The following is a 16,057-nucleotide window of genomic DNA, read 5'->3' on the forward strand; positions in this document are numbered from 1 at the left end:
CTTTTTACGATACACTCGACTGAATTCTCCAACGTCTCGACAAAAAACCAGGTTGGATATCAAGATTGAAAAGTTACAACGGTCAAGCCGGTTAAGCTTCGCCTTTAGGACGGATTTTCCGACTAATCCACAAGGCGAACTCACACAACAGAACCCTGCCCTTTGCCTGCTCTGCACTGCTCAGCTGAGCAAACTGAACAGCATTAACTGGATCGGTTTGTCTGTCCACTTTAGGATTGGGCCTTTCGGTAAAAACACCAGCGCGTCCCGGCTCCTCCAAAAATATTAGGCGAAAGGGTGCTAGCAAAAGGGCTTTTTGGGAAGCGAGTAAGAAGAGGGAATATACAATAAAAGCCTTAGGACTTCTCCAGTTTTTCCTTTTCCACGTTACTCAAAACGGGCTTACGAAGGACAAGAGAAGAAACAACATACCATATCATTACTGGCTTGCATTACGATGGCTTTTCCGACTTGGACATACGATATTCAATCTTAGTAATTGCTAATAGCAGAAAGAAAGCACTCGAAGGGAAGGAAGACTGCCTTTCTGGGTCAACGACAAAACCAACGCATTATGACAGTGTCCGTCAAGATGAGTACGACGGCCACAGTTGCATTTGCAGGATCCGAGATGGATACAGCCACCAACATCACACATGCTAGCCCAGCGAAGTCGAGAAAGTCCTTTGGCATAAGTAGGAAGGCCTCAGCTATCAAGCTTTCCAGTTCTAGCCATGACAAACATTCGACACATCATCTATCACAATTACCAGATACCATGCCCGTGACAGCTTCGAAAGAAAAGAAGAGTGGCTCGGGTTTTCTGAGCTACTTCTTCAGACCATTCCGATCACAGAGGTCTTCACCGACTAAGAAGGTTCCTCATACCACTGCATTGGAACAGGCTGAATTTGCACCTGTGCTCAAGAGGGAGAGCAAGTTCGAATCCGAAGTTCCTGCATCCAAAGCACCATCGCTCCCATCTACTCCCCATGCCTCACGCTTCTCTCAAGCACTCTTCGTTCCACCTTCAGAATTAAACACACCTTTACCGCCACCTACATCACGGAATTCGACAGACAGTCCTTGCCTTTTTGTCGCTTTCGAACAAGCTATCAAATCTGGCGTTCTCACGGCTCCACTGATACCACCAGAGCTGATCGTCAAATATTCACAAGAGCATGATGCTCGCTCGGAACGAAGGAGCAGGTTTGTGCGGAAGGGATCGCTATCGAGGTCGCTTGAGGTCGCATGGGCACAAAAGCTTTTTGTGCTTGCGCCTGGTCTTCTGATCCAATACCCTAGTGAAGGGTCTTATGATAGGGAGCCAGAGAGGGTTTTAAAACTTCGAGCCGACAGTCTTACCTTTGCTACCGATATTTTTGAGGGAAAACATTTCGTTCTTCAGATCACATCTGGAGGTATGGAAGTCCCTCCACTTACACCCGACGAGCGACGACCGAGTCTCATCTCGAGAGCCATGCCAAAGGCCCGATTTGATGCTCATGTCGTCCTCTTAGTCTTTGATGGCGCAGAAGAAATGCAGGACTGGTTGGTTAAAATTCGAAAGGAGATCTCAAGGCTGGGAGGACCCAGCATTGAGGAACACCCCCAACCAGCCTCGAAGGCTGGGACCATTATGGAAGAAGAGTACTTCCCTTTAAAGACACCTGCGAGCTCAAGGAAGAACTCGACCAGTGGGCGCAGATCCGACGAAATTGCTACATCGGCATCAACCGCGATATCTCGAGACGGTTTGGTGTTGGACAGCCTTCGAACCAACTCCAACAACTCAGTATCATCCGAAAGAAGAGGATCGCAAATTTCCCTGAACACTAGCCCAGAGAGATGTCCTGTGCCAGATGTTTTTGACAAGCGATTCTCGATAATTAGCACTTCGCATTCGTACTCGTCAACGGACTTACGAGTTAGATCGAGACCTGTTTCGACAACGCTTGGGACTGAGCACACTGCCTCAGAGCGCCCGCCGTCGCCCACACTCACACAGGTTTCATCATCGTCTTTCGCAAGACGTCGCAGCCGTGGGAACCTACCGCCACCAATTCCAATTCCTGTTCCCTCTATTCCTAAACGATATTCTTCAGCTGGATCGTCTGTCGGGGATCTTCCGTCCCCTGTGGACCTTGCCCACCGACGTGCTAGACGAAATCGTAAATCATCTGCGCCACCTTCGCCAGACCATGTTCTTCAGCTTCTATCAACTTCATTACCTAACCCCAAATCTCCACCCCCAGTTCCAATCAAGAAAAGTCGCCCGCGACCGGTTTCACTCGCCGCGGCGCCAGTTACACCACGAAAGGAAAAGTCGCAAAATCAGAATCGAAGATCTGTTGGAAGCCTTTCCTCTTCCGCATCGGTTCACGGACCTCCTCTTCACCCACCACCATCCGCCCCGCTTCCAAAATTACCGGATGGATCCAAAGGCAACCTCCCAAAAATGTCATTTATGCTATCGCCGTATCAACAAGGCGTCCCACCAGTTCCTCAAATTCCAATTCCGATCCCACACTCACCATTAGCACTTCATTCACAATCTGCGACGGATGTTCGTCCAGTCGGCAGAAAAAACTCAATAACTGCTTTGTCACGAGCCTGAATACTCTTTTCTTTTTTTCGACCTCGGTCTTCGAATTTTCTTTGGTTTGCGATTTTAGCGTGTGTCTTCTCCAAATTTTAACTTGGAGTCCCCGAAACGGCCTGCCTACAATATTGAGGGCGGAACGAACAGTCTATTTCACGACAAAAAATCCCATGATGGTGACCACGAACCTAAAACTAGCGTGGTTTTTCTGAATTTATTTCGACTGCTATTCAATATCTCATTTACCGCTTTCGACATTCGGTTTTTTCATTTTATCTCGTCTCATTTGTACACCACCATTCAGGCATTTCATGACGGAGTTCTTTATAGGGATCAAAATTTGGGTTTTTGATATTTTGCGCTGCCTGCTTGATTTCTACTTTGATAGTTGAAACAACCAGCTCCACACACACTCCTTACGCTATTCCTTCGAGTTTTTTTGTTTATTCGTTATTTTGCTATTTTCAATTGGGAGCTGGCGTTACTGTCTCTTTTCTCGTTCCCTTTTTTTTTCAATCTTGTTCTGCTATTGTTTTACCCATACCATACCATATATACCTATATACTGTATAACAGCGTTTGACAGAAGGAGAATGCTTATGAACATTCTCTTTTCTTGCATTTATTTTTTAACGCTAAAGGTTGTTTTTCCTTTTACACACAAACACACTCACACTCACACTCGTTAACATGTCTCTTTGACTGGTTCAAGGATTTTGTTAGAGGAAGGCCCATCGATTCTCTTTTCATTTGTCCTTGCTGGTTGGGATTCATTCTATTGGGGGGGGCTGGCGGTCAATCTTTTTTTCGTTTGCTTTGGAGGACTCTGATTCAGAGTGCGTCTCTTTTTGGGAGGAACAAAGGACCTATACTACAGTGTCTTCCACTACTGTACCTATTTACTACACTACATCGACGAAAATAAATGGAGCTGCTAGATTATAACTTAGCGGCTTTTTAGATTGTTGGGTACTCCACTTTTCGCAACTGTAGATTCATTTTGGCCATGTGAAGAATTCATCCTTGGATTGATCGATGATTTGTGCCCATGAACTAAAAATATAACTGGCTGACCGGGCGGATGGGCTATGTTGAGCATATGAATTATGTTCAAGACATGGCATCGATTGTGAGAGGAAGTCAGTCGGTCATATGATAGCTACCGGGGAAGCGGCCGCTCAACATCAATGAAAACTTATGGCCACTGAACCCTCCCTCACCTTCCCCCCGAACTGCGCGGCTTGTCCTTGTTCGTGTCCCGCTCGCCGGTTGCCGTGTTTTTGTCTCTCATGATACGATCTGATTTGTGTTGGTGGTGAAGTAGGTTAGCTCACATACTGTACTTAGACTTAAGCTGTGTGCCTGCCACCCGTTGGTCGCTGATCCGTTTTAAGCTTAACCTGAACCGTCACGAACCCGGGCGCGCGGAACAAACTGCGGGTTTTCCTTCTGACATAAAAGTTTGAAAGCTTGAGATTTACAATACACACTTGATATGATACGTATTATGAGAGTTTGCTTCTCAATTACAAAAGTCCTCTTTTGAATGGTGGGCATTAATATTCGTCTGGTGCCTAGATTTTACACTCAGACATTTTTTTCATTTTCATTTTCAATTTTCCATTTACACACTTGCTTCCGTTCATACGGACGGATCTTTCGTCCGTCGAGAGAAGAGGGCTTAATGCTGAGGAACTATAGTTATGATTAGAGAGAGCGAGAGAGGTCTCACGTTGCGGAAATCGGAATCTAACAGGTCGCGATTTTTTACCCTAATCAAACGGGTATCAAAGAGTTATCAATCAAAACCACCCTCCTCCTCCGCTTTTTTTACTATTATCCTGCCGTGCTAGGCCACCACCTCTTTCAGCCAACCAAACTCACTTTAACCATCACCACCATCATCATTACATCCCAAAAAGCACACACCCGCCAACCGGCAAAAAAGGACCCTGAATCAACGGCAACGTTACCGACAGGAAAAAATAAAATAAAAAAATAACCACCCCACGCTACGCTGCATGCATCGCTACGAGCCGTTATCGTCGGAGCTACTAGCAGGAAGAAAGATACGCGACCCGCCGCCTTGAAGTTTATTTTATTCTGCAGGCAAATTCTTTTTTTTTTTTTGCTTGGTTGTTTAATATTAGGTTGTCTTAAAAACAAATATATTACGACACGGAAACACAACGAAAGAGAAGGAGGAGGAAAATAAAATAGGGGTGGAAAGGAAGGGCCTTGAATCTTTTCGTGATACGGTTCCCCGTACCCCACTTTTGAAAAGGCCCTGGGAGGGGTTTTTGGTCTCTGCGGGATATGGTTGGATCTTCTTCTTCTCGTATTACTGCTACTGGCGGGTATCTTGATGGGTATAGTGATCGACGAGTGGTAGATCAGTTTAACGATGTTGGTGATGATGATGATGATGAGCAGTTCTATGCTGGATTAGGGTTCCCTACTACTACTGCCACTGATACTGATACCGGGGAGGGTGGGGCTGTTTCTGATGGGTCTAAAGTTGTTTTGGCGGGGAAGCGGGTGATTGAAGTTGATGAGGTTGAAGAAGTAGAGGGGTTTGGTATACGGAAGAGGGTTAAGATAGCTTTGCAACAGGCTGGAATAGGCGATGAAGATGACGATGATGAGGACGACAGAGTAGGAGTGGAAGAGATGGATGTGGATTCTGATAGTGGAGTTGGAGCGGTTCTCAAAGTTCCTACAACCCTGGGGAAAGGGAACCCGCGACGAAGGTTTTATTTCGAAGATGCATACTCTTCCGGGGAGGAGGAGGGGGAGTCTGGCGGAGAAGAGTCCGAGGAAGAGCCCACGGCATTACTTACAGTGCGTCAGCATAAAGAAGCTGCGAATACTATTCGACGGTTGAAACATGCGGCACTAAAGGATCCTACGATTGTAGCCCCGGAGAAGAAATCACGTGGGAAGACATTAGCCCCTGTTAATGAACCTTACCGTGAACTACTCAATGAAGCTATTAGAGACGCTAGAACACGGACGGTGTACCCTGATGAACATTTCCCCGCGTCAGAGGTATGTGGGGTGCCCTGGAGTTCTGGGGAGAAAGAAAGGTTCTTCAGGGCATTGCCGAGGGTGGGAAGATATAATGCTGTTGGGTTGGCGGAGGAAGTTAGAAGTAAGAGTGTGATTGAAGTACAGGGGTATTTGGATGTTCTGAAGAATCAGTTGGAGAGACGATTGATGGCGAATCAGAGGTCGAGGTTTCAGCTTCTGCTCGGGGAGGACATTCCGGCTGCGGTGGAGGTCGGCGAGGAGTGTGAGACGGCTTTGGATGAAGAAGCAGAGAGGATGAGGGGGTATTTGGAGAAATTGGAGGAGAAAGAGAACAAGGGGAAGTGGGATGGTGGCGATGCAGTGAGCTTGGAAATGGCTCTAGAAACTGAGAGGAAGGAAGGAGAAGTATGTGGGGAGCTTGAGGCTAAGAAGGAAAGACTTTTTGATTTAGTAACTTGGCTGAGGCTGTCAGAGAGGTATGCATGGATACTCATTCTAAGGTTTTATGAAGATCATGGCTAATACATGCGATCTAGAATATTCATGGCTTCAGTCTATGAGGGAAAGTTGGGGAGTTCTGCGATCCACAAACAAACACTCGAGGATCTTGAGACCCTCGTGATATCAATTACCCGGAGAGTTGTACAAGTTATAATCTTTCAGGCCAACTCAAGGTTGCAGAATGCACAAACTCACCATAAAAAATCCCGAGAAGTTGTATGCAAGGATGTCCTTGCGGCATTACAGATGTTGGGTATGCCTATTAATTCAGAAGAGTATTGGAGACGACTGCCACGAAAGCTTGGGCTGAGGGTCATCGGGTCCGACTCAGCTATTGAGAAAAAGGGAAAGGGAGAAAAGCCTACGTTTTTGGAGTATGATGTGGTGGAAGAGAAGTTGAAGGTTTTCGAAGATTTAGGTTTCTATACAAATTCGATTAAAGGTGGAAAGGATAGGCGACTGGACGATGGGGAAGAGGATGAACGATGGGAGACGGATGAGGAAGACGAAGTCAACTATAATAAAGATGCACCGGAGGAAGAAGAATTGAGTAATAGCCAGGAAGACGAAGACGACGAAGACGAAGACGAAGAGCAGGAGGAAGCGACAGAAGATGAAGAACCAAGAAACGGGAATGGAAGAATAACGGCAAGCGATATGGCGAGTTATCTTGATACACCGATCCATCTCGAGAGTTTTTTGCACGCGCCTCCGATCAAAGCATTGAAACCAAGGCAAAGAAAGGACATACTCGACGAATTACACTACATAAATAAGGACGAGAAGTACCTGAACGCAGTTGATAAACTTCATTCGAAGCTTGAAGAAAAGAGACTTTGGCGTATCCTTGGTGGTTGGAAGGGCCGAAAAGAAAAGATCAAGGAGGAGATTAAAGATTTAGAAAAGAAAATACCTGAAGAACCAAATTTGAGGGTATTTAGAAGACTACAGAAATGGAAGAGAGACGATTGGAGGCAAGAAGCTGCAGGGCCGGTGGTTCCAATCTGGCAGCAACGGTATTATAGAAAACTGTTGGACCGGGAGAGGGTTATTAGGATTAAGAAGAAGAAAACCCAAACCTCGGACGAGCAAGGAAATGGAGGAGATAATGTGTCGGATGAGAGTAATACTGACTCTGAAGATGGTTCTGGGGTTCATGGAGAGGACAGTATAGACGAAAGCATGTCTTCAAGTGAGGGGGAGTACTATTCGGAGTCGAATTAGACGTCAAATTATTTGCCTCTATAGCGGATACCCATTGTATTATTACTGTGTTCTTCAGCGGTGCATGAGTGCTTCTTGGATATAGCTAGTATAGCTAGACCTTTTTATAGAATAAGAATTGAGACCTACTTGATAGTGAACGTCAAAACAATACAATGATATAATGTTTGTAGTTTAGTCCAGTCCAGTCTGCAGCTCTTGATATAATTGTATCTTGTATCCATATTTAGTCTGTCGATTTATACACGATACTAACAAAAGTGTATGGGATTTGAGAACCAAAATACAACAGGCTAAAAATGGATGTGGCGCGTTGTAGACCAGCCTGGACGCTTCCTTTTTGGGATAACTTAAGCTCCCCACGGCCACCTCCTTCGACTCCATGCGCCATCCACGCCGTCGCATCTCCATCAACAAACAATTAATTGATCTCACCGCCTTAAAACCTCCGAAAGCTCTCCTTACCCTTCTGCCATCATTCATCACCCTTACATCATCAAGACCATTATCACCCCCGACTTAACAACAATTCCACGTATCGCGTCTGAGCTCCAAGCTCGCCAACCGCTGCCACAATGCAGGCCATCAAACTACCCCAGATGACCAATCAGGCCATCTTAAAACACTACCATATGAATGAAATGTTCCCGAGAGAATGGGATGAACAAGATACTGTCGACCAACCACGAGGTCCACCATCTGACCGAGAACGAACACGATCCGGCTCCCCCGCTAGCCGTCTCCAGCGTAGTCCCGCTAGAAGTCCGGCTAGACAAGCCGTCGGAGGCCATGGTAGGAATAACTCTGGAAACATGCATGGCAGGACCGGGTCGGGTCGCTATTCGATCTTGCAGGATGGTGGTATTAGGAAGATCGCCGGAGCGGGTCTCAGCGTCCCTGGTGGAGAGAACAATACCCTCTTAGATGAACCTGATCCGTTAGGGAAGAGTAACTCGGTTGTTGCCATCTTGAGAGAGAATGAAATAGGAAATGTCGAGAATAATATGAGACTTCGTAAGACTTTCCCTTGTTGTTGTTGGTGGGATAAAGATATTGGTTAGGAGCTAATGAAATCGGGAGCCTAGGTAACAAGTATCTAATCTCCTCGAAAACATTCTCTCCGGGCGATTTCCTACGAGACGTCCACATGTACAGTGATGTAGACGACCTGCAGAATGGATTGGAATACCTGACCAACAGTATCAATCAGAAGTCATCGGCGCTTAAGTTGCTTGTATCGAATAACTTCGAGAGATTTGTGCTGGCTAAAAGTACCATCGATTCCGTTTATAAGGAGATGAGGGCAGGGAGCACGACAATAAATTATGAAGGAGAAGAAGAGGCGACGTTCAGGCTCATCAAGGAAGAAGAATGGGGCTTGAAGACTATCCGAACACCACTTAATGCCGCCCAGGCGCAAGCTGAGACACTTTTTGGGCCTGTTATGGAGAACCAAGAAAGAGAAGATAAACTCAGATTTTTGCTAAAGAGTATCGACAAATACCGGGAAGTCTTTGACATGAGTGGTATCATTGTGGACGCTATCAAACGTAAGGACTATGATACGCTGAAGGAAGAGTACTTTAAAGCAAAATCTACAGTTGAGTCCGCAAGGGCCATCCTAGTCCCTGGAAGACCGCCAACAGAGCTTGATATCCACCGCATTATTATTGCCGAGAGGATGTGGGCCGAGGTCGAGGAAGTGATCAAAGATTACAAACGAGAAACATACCGGCGTCTTATGGAGACAAGCCAGGATGATAATTTCATTGATCTAATTGCGTATGATGAACTCCCACTATTTGACGCTTGGATCGTTGGCTAACTAGAAGATAGTATCCTCCTTGAACTTGGAGTGGAAGAGAATCCAATTTGGGTTTGGTTGATCTCACGTTACGATGCTTTGAAAGCCAAGATCACTACTAGTTTCGAGCGTTCTCGAATGGAAATCGAAGGTACGGAGATTTTCATCTGTATGGACTTGGGAAAACACTAACTTTACCGGTTTAGCATTACGACGACGAGTCGCTGTTGCACCCGAACCGGCTCCCGATGTTTACGCTCATTACCTGAGGTCTCCTATGCGTCGTAATGCGGACGGCTATGACACACCGTTGGTAATGGCGTTCTGGGAGCTCCTCAAGTCGATCATGACAGCTACACTGTCTCCAAGCGAAGGCCTTTTAGGGGAACTCGTGGGCTTCTGGACTATCGCTCAGAATTTCATTGATGGCAAGACGCAGAAGAATTTACCAATCGGACACGACGAAGCGGGCTTTAAACACCACCACCTGACCGAGGATAAGGTCGCTCAGTTAAGGAAGGGCGGTGAAGACTTGCTCACTTCTTTGGTATCATCGATTATAGAATTCTTCAACAGCCCCCCAATTGAGGATATCAGTGCTCTTATGTCGCCAACCACCCCGATGTCACCTGATTCTTTACCCCCAACCCCTTCAACTGGGGTTCCACAAACTCCAATGTCTGCCACTATGAATACAGGGCACTCCCCAGATTCCTGGCTACAACTTCAAAAACGATCTTCCAACTTACCTACTGATGGTTATGCGTTTCTACCCCCGAATGGCAACTCGGTTGCTGGAACTTATTATCTCGCCCAGATCCTTGGTATGGTGGGAACAGCAGCCGCAGAGTTGGCTAAACTCCCGATTGGAAGAAGGGCTACCGATCAACTCCGCATGATGGTTGCCACCGCTAGAGAAAGGGCTGTACATGGTGTCTGCTTCGCATGGCAGAAGGATTCTTCGAACTTCAAGGTGCTCGAAGATTGGACTCGATCATCGCAGAATAAAGCTATCACCAAGCTTCCTAGCCAATTCCTAGCTGTTGAGAGAGCCATTGTGATGGGATTGCAGGAAATACTTCATGTTAATAGAGCGAAGGCTGGACCTGATAATCCAGCTATTACACCTCCCGCCGCTTCGTTGGTGGCATTTGTTAGACAACAGTTTCGGCGATCTTTGTATGCTGCTCTGAGCGGGTGCTATCAGAACTCGGTCAAGCCGCCAAAAGATCCCAACCAAGAGGAAGACGAAGTTGCAGAAACTGTCAACAACAATGCTACATCGACGACAGCTGGACAGTCTGGTTTGGCATTCTCTGTTGATAAGAATGATTCGGTAAGTACATTTCCATGCGTCGTCGCGGATACTGGCATACTAATGGTTATAAAAATAGAATGTGAGAGTGCTATTGACTCTGAGCAATCTTCAAGAAATTAAAGCTCATGCTGTTCCACAACTGCTCGAACAATTCGAGAATGCCTTCGGTATCCCGTTGACCGAAGATTCCAATGTAAGTTTCACTGCATCATGCATTACAAATGGAAGACTAATAAACCTCTTCAACAGCTCGTCAAAGAGACTCTCGCACAGATCGACAACCAGCTATTTGAAGCCTATACAAGACCACGTGTTGGAGCGCTGGAGGACACCATCAGGACCGGTTTGATATCACCAGACTGGATCCCTGAAAACAAAGCAGCAGCTGTCACCCCTTACATTCACGAGGCTCTCCTTCAAATTGTTCTCGTTCACTCACAAGTTGTCACTACGGCACCGACTTTGCTACAACGCATAGTATCGTACATGCTCGAGTCGTTTTCCTTCGCCATGCTCAATACGTTCAAAGCACATCCAACCACCAAGTTCGGTCTTAGCGCCCTCTTGCAGGCTACACTTGATGTTGAGTTTGTGAACCAGACACTAGGGCAATTCGTTACGCAAAGAGCCCAAGAGCTACAAAGTGAGATTTACGTTGAGTTAGATAGACGAAGCGACGGACCAAGTCGTGCCGCACTGCATAAGGAGCTGGCGGACCTTAGGAATGTTTTGATGGGATTGAGGAGGAACACTCGAGCTGAGTTCTTATGCTTTAGGCAAAAGAAGCCAACACCAGCAAATGGAGCAGGTGGAGGGAATGTGAAGCCAGGACCTGCCACGGTGAACTAGTCAAAACCCCGTGGTGAGAGCGTTAGGCGTCAGCATATGGAGCAACAACAACAACTACAACGCCGACGAGGATATGAAAATATGCAGAATATTGGGCTTATTAATGGTAGCGGGATTGTGCCATGGGGGATGCGGGTTAAGAAGCAAGTTAGCAAGGAGGTCAGGAGAGTGGATCCGCCTAATGATATGAGGAGAGCAGTCGCTATTAGGGAGATGATGAAAGCACAGGCGGCTCGGGAGTCGGAGACGCTAGCGGAAGTTCAGAGGGAGATTAATCAACCGGTAATAAGCAGAGTAGAAGTGAATAGAGCGGGTGGAGCCAGTGAAGGTATTCAAGTGACGCAAGAAGTCAAGTTAGTTGAAGAAACTAAGGAGGAAGTTAAGAAGGGAGCCAAGGAGGAAGCCAAGAAGGAGGCCAGTAGAGAAGCCAAAAAGGACACGAAGAAGCCAGAGGAGACGAAGGGAAACATCAAACAAGAGGTGAAGAAAACTTCGAAGCGAAGACAAGAAGTTAAGATTCAGACGATGCGAGCCCAAGAGGCCGATGACCCTGACATGGAAAGATTTGGGTATGGAGGATGGGCAGGGGAGTTTATGGACAAACTTCGTCGTCGTCGAAGAAGTAGCTCCAGTAAACATCGGGATTAGTTCTGGTGGACTTTGTATTTGGCAGGCGTGCACGCCCCCCGTCGTCTTTTTTTTTTTTAATTCGCATGTTAGCCTGTCGACCGTCGATTACGCAACCGCAATGATGACTGATGAGCCGATATGTAAGTATGTATACTTAAGTGTTTGAGCTAGATATGTACCTGGGTATACATAGATGTACCAAAGCGGGAAATGGGAATACGATGAACGAAGTTGTACCGAAAAATCCTAAATCTCTCATATGCTAAGCTCATCCTACAATAACGTTGACAACGAGTCGACCTAGTCGACCAATTGAAGAGGCCATGGGTCTCAATCGGGTAGTATGATCCCGGCCATCTCAATTCATGCTTCAGTTACAACTAGACTAATGCAAGATGCCAATCCACCTTCTTAAAGTAGACGCACTTCGCAATGTCGATTATTAAGCTGTCGTCGCCTGTGACTCAAAACATCGGCATTCCGCGACAAAGCGAGCTCGCCGTTCGCGGAATATAAAAACGGGTTGGTGACGAAATATCCAACACCACAAACACAGCTTCACCAGATACAAACAGTAGCTTCTACTTCCTCTTCTTCTTCTTATCCTCTTCTTTCTCGTTTCGCGACAATAGCTTGTACATCTTCATAAATAATATCATTGCAGTTGTTTCGTCACTATTGTATTAGAATCCATCTGTTTTGCAATCTACATCGGTTGTTTCAAACAATCTAGATTTATTCCCGTTTCATACGCCTAAATCGATATCGCAACCATGGCATCACTACCTTCCTCCTCCACGCCGGACGAGCGCCTCGTCCTTTTCTTTGATATCGATAATTGTGTATGCCTCCATAAATCGCATCCGTAATCCCATCTAGGGTAAAAATGTGAACTGACACCCGCTGCATACCTCCAGCTCTACTCCCGCAACTTCAAAATCCACGACCGAATGCAGCTCCTCATCCACGACTATTTCGAACACCACCTCTCTCTCGACCGCGCTGACGCTATAACCCTTCACAAACGCTATTACAAAGACTACGGTCTTGCGCTGGACGGATTAATCCGACACCACAAGATTGATGCGTTAGAATACAATACCGAAGTAGACGATGCTCTGCCATTAGAAGATATTCTGAAACCCGATCCGGAGCTTAGAATTTTGTTGGAAAAGGTGGATAAGAGTAAAGTCAAGATGTGGTTGTTTACTAATGCGTATGTCAATCATGGGAAGAGGGTTGTGAAGATACTTGGGTTGGATGATTTGTTTGAAGGGATTACGTATTGTGATTATGCGGAGGAGAAGTTGGTTTGTAAACCGAAGGAGGAGGCGTTTCTGAAGGGTATGTTAATTTTTTGGATTATATGATCTGTTGGGTTTTGTACTTTTCTGAAGGTATGGGAATGAATGCTAACTTGGGGTTATATAAATAATGTAGCGATGAAGGAAGCTAGTGTGACGGATAAGTCGAAGTGCTTCTTCGTCGACGATAGCCCGTCGAATTGCAAAGGTGCAACCGAGTTTGGATGGACGAGAACAGCTCATTTCGTAGAAGAGGGGCTACCGGAACCTGCGGTTAAGGCGTCGAGGTTTCAAATCAGGAATTTGAAAGAACTGCCGACAGTCTTCCCAGAGCTATTCAAGCCAGAGTAAATGAGTGGCCGGGGGTTTTTATGCTACCCGCGTTTTTGTTCATACACTATCTTTAGACTTTAAGGGCTTTTTGTGGGGATATTCTTTTTCGTCTTCTTCCACACTGTGAGGATATACCCGGGAGGTTCTACTGGTGCGTTTCAGGCGTTTGATACATTCATAAAGATAGAATTTCCAAGATATGACTACATCTGGGGTATTATAGATATTAGATATTAGATAGTTTATTGGTGCTTGCTTACTGTGGATCTTTGTTACATTCAACAAAGAAAAAAAGGATTCTGTAAATCTTGGTATGGTTCGAGTCACTATATTCAAATGTCCATAAATATAGATACTGGTAGAAGAAACAAGATGTCTAGCCATTCAAACCGCTGAGTGGCAAGTTCGGCGACCTTTTAATCGTCGAAATCAAAATCCGGGCTCTTCCCTCTAAACATGCTCGGGCTATCTCCTAATGAATTATCCGTTGTAGTTTGTGTATCATCACCTCCAGCAAACCCCGCCCTGAACCCAGCAGACTTCATGATATCATTCACCAGCATCTTCGATGCCTTTTTCGCGGGTGTTTGCATCAATTTGGAAGGTGGTAGAGTAAACTGCATTGTAACGGGTGGGCTGAAACCCAACTTCTTGAAATCATCCTCATCGTCGTCAAAATCAAATTCGTCATCCATTAATAGGTCTTTAGCTGTCATTGTTTTAGGGTCTAATGTGTCCCAGCGTTTCTTTGCAGTAATGGGAGTCTTTGGATCTTTATATGCTTGGTAGGTAGGCTGAGTGCCTGCTTTTGGGCGCGGTTGGATGTTAAAACGTTTTATTGTGTTAACAGGTGAAAATACAGTGGTGATCTGTGGCGGAGGTGGAGACGACATGGGAGAAGAGTCCTCGAATGAAGGGATAACCCGGTGTTTTGGGGTTACTGTTGCCGTGGCGAACTTGCGGGGTGTTTTGTGCGGAGTAGCTTGGATACGCCAGTTTGTATCTGCAGTTTGATGAAGAATTGGGTCTGCTCTTCTTGTTGGCAGTTTGGAAGTCGGGGCTTGACGGGTAGTTTGTGGAGCGAAAGGAGAGTCGTCATCTTCGAAGGAATCAAGAACTCGGGAGGATGCTACGGGACGACGAGATAGCTTTTGGCGGAGTACTTCTGGGGTGGTAGGCGGATCGAAGGCTGACGATGATTTTGTATCGAAGCTTATACCTTCCATACCTGCTGGGAGCCGTGGTGGGGTCATAGACTCATCCTCGTCCATCGAATCAATCGACAATCTACGTGATGTCGCCTTCTGCTGCTGCTGTTGCTGCTGGCTTCTGACTTCCTGCTTAAGTTTATCAAACGGCGATTGCATAGCAGCCCACTTCGTAGCTTGTTTTGGGCGAGACTCTGGGCGTCGTGCTTTACCCAAGTTCATCGAAGCCAGAATGGATTCTTCTTCTTCGAACTCATGGTCCGAGGAGTCGGATTCGTCCAATGTGATAGTCCTCTCTTGATTCTGCTCCGTCTCATCCCCTTCATGATCAACAGTCATATCCATGCCCTGTGTAACTGTAACTTCGGTTTGCCCATATTCTCCTTGAGTTTGGCTTTCTTCATAGGTAGTCTCGTTTTGTGGCGACATACCCCCCGCGGGGGCAGGTTCTTGCTGTCCATAACCCCCCAGCGCGATTTCTGCGGAATCCTCAAAGAAAGATTTCCAAAAACTGATGTTGTTGCATACGTCGCGAGAGTGTTCGGCATACTTATCGACAATAGGCATTATAGAGTGTGTGATTATTCGATGGCATTGTGAGAAATTTCGGTCGATTTCTTGCATTGTCAGGGTTATCGACTGTTCGAGGCGTTCGAGCTCCTCGGTGAGGGACAGCTGCCTTGGGGCGGCTGGGTTGGCGCCCATTGAGCCTCCCGGTTGGAGGATTCCGGAGAAAGGACGGGACATTTCGGTTGGGTTTTGAAACAGAGATAGGTATATAAATATGCACCTAGATAGGCACGAGTTGATGAGTTGAAGTTGAAGATAGTAGATAATGGAGGGGAGAAGTTGCAGTTGGAGCTCCAAGTTGTTTATTTTGGTGAGCTTCAGAATACCACGTTGTCAACACATTTTTGTGTGTGTGATGTAACAACCTCCACCAGGCTGCGATGGTCAAAACACGTCTACCGTGATTCTGAGCCCATTTCTAAGCCAAATGGATTGATTTTTGGACCAATCGAATGGAGAAGCCGAGGTCTAGAAATAGTGACCTAGGTCCGAAACTGCTTGGATTTTCATGTCAAAAGAAGTCACGTGTGCAAATGTGTCACCATGTGCACTCATAGGACCTTTAAATTTGCGCTGTGCATTGACTGAGTGCAAATACTAAATTCAAACATATTGGTCGAAGAACGAAATCAATTTATCTCGTAAACGAGAAGAATCAATTAATCAAAATGTATACATCGACAT

The 16,057-nt window shown here is 46.1% G+C and overlaps 6 protein-coding genes across 6 annotated transcripts; 5 read left to right on the plus strand and 1 right to left on the minus strand.

Moving 5' to 3' along the window:
• Positions 1-592: 592 nt before the first annotated feature.
• On the plus strand, positions 593-2,617 carry AOL_s00109g33 (uncharacterized protein; the record flags this gene model as incomplete). Its single annotated transcript, XM_011126514.1, has 1 exon — positions 593-2,617. The coding sequence occupies one exon, from the start codon at positions 593-595 to the stop codon at positions 2,615-2,617; it is 2,025 nt and encodes a 674-aa protein (XP_011124816.1).
• Positions 2,618-4,918: 2,301 nt separating this feature from the next.
• On the plus strand, positions 4,919-7,357 carry AOL_s00109g34 (uncharacterized protein; the record flags this gene model as incomplete). Its single annotated transcript, XM_011126515.1, has 2 exons — positions 4,919-6,108; positions 6,169-7,357. 2 exons carry the CDS (start codon positions 4,919-4,921, stop codon positions 7,355-7,357), a joined length of 2,379 nt encoding a protein of 792 aa, XP_011124817.1.
• Positions 7,358-7,932: 575 nt separating this feature from the next.
• On the plus strand, positions 7,933-11,328 carry AOL_s00109g35 (uncharacterized protein; the record flags this gene model as incomplete). The annotated part of the gene is made up of 6 exons (XM_011126516.1): positions 7,933-8,371; positions 8,443-9,139; positions 9,194-9,312; positions 9,368-10,497; positions 10,556-10,672; positions 10,729-11,328. The coding sequence occupies 6 exons, from the start codon at positions 7,933-7,935 to the stop codon at positions 11,326-11,328; spliced, it is 3,102 nt and encodes a 1,033-aa protein (XP_011124818.1).
• Positions 11,329-11,364: 36 nt separating this feature from the next.
• AOL_s00109g36 (uncharacterized protein) lies at positions 11,365-11,976 on the plus strand (the record flags this gene model as incomplete). Its single annotated transcript, XM_011126517.1, has 1 exon — positions 11,365-11,976. The coding sequence occupies one exon, from the start codon at positions 11,365-11,367 to the stop codon at positions 11,974-11,976; it is 612 nt and encodes a 203-aa protein (XP_011124819.1).
• Positions 11,977-12,908: 932 nt separating this feature from the next.
• AOL_s00109g37 (uncharacterized protein) lies at positions 12,909-13,613 on the plus strand (the record flags this gene model as incomplete). The annotated part of the gene is made up of 2 exons (XM_011126518.1): positions 12,909-13,302; positions 13,399-13,613. The coding sequence occupies 2 exons, from the start codon at positions 12,909-12,911 to the stop codon at positions 13,611-13,613; spliced, it is 609 nt and encodes a 202-aa protein (XP_011124820.1).
• A 398-nt stretch (positions 13,614-14,011) lies between these two features.
• On the minus strand, positions 14,012-15,550 carry AOL_s00109g38 (uncharacterized protein; the record flags this gene model as incomplete). Its single annotated transcript, XM_011126519.1, has 1 exon — positions 14,012-15,550. One exon carries the CDS (start codon positions 15,548-15,550, stop codon positions 14,012-14,014), a length of 1,539 nt encoding a protein of 512 aa, XP_011124821.1.
• Between the last annotated feature and the right edge of the window lie 507 nt (positions 15,551-16,057).

The sequence above is a fragment of the Orbilia oligospora genome, assembly GCF_000225545.1.
Source record: "Orbilia oligospora ATCC 24927 unplaced genomic scaffold scaffold00109, whole genome shotgun sequence".
Lineage (NCBI taxonomy): Eukaryota > Fungi > Ascomycota > Orbiliomycetes > Orbiliales > Orbiliaceae > Orbilia > Orbilia oligospora.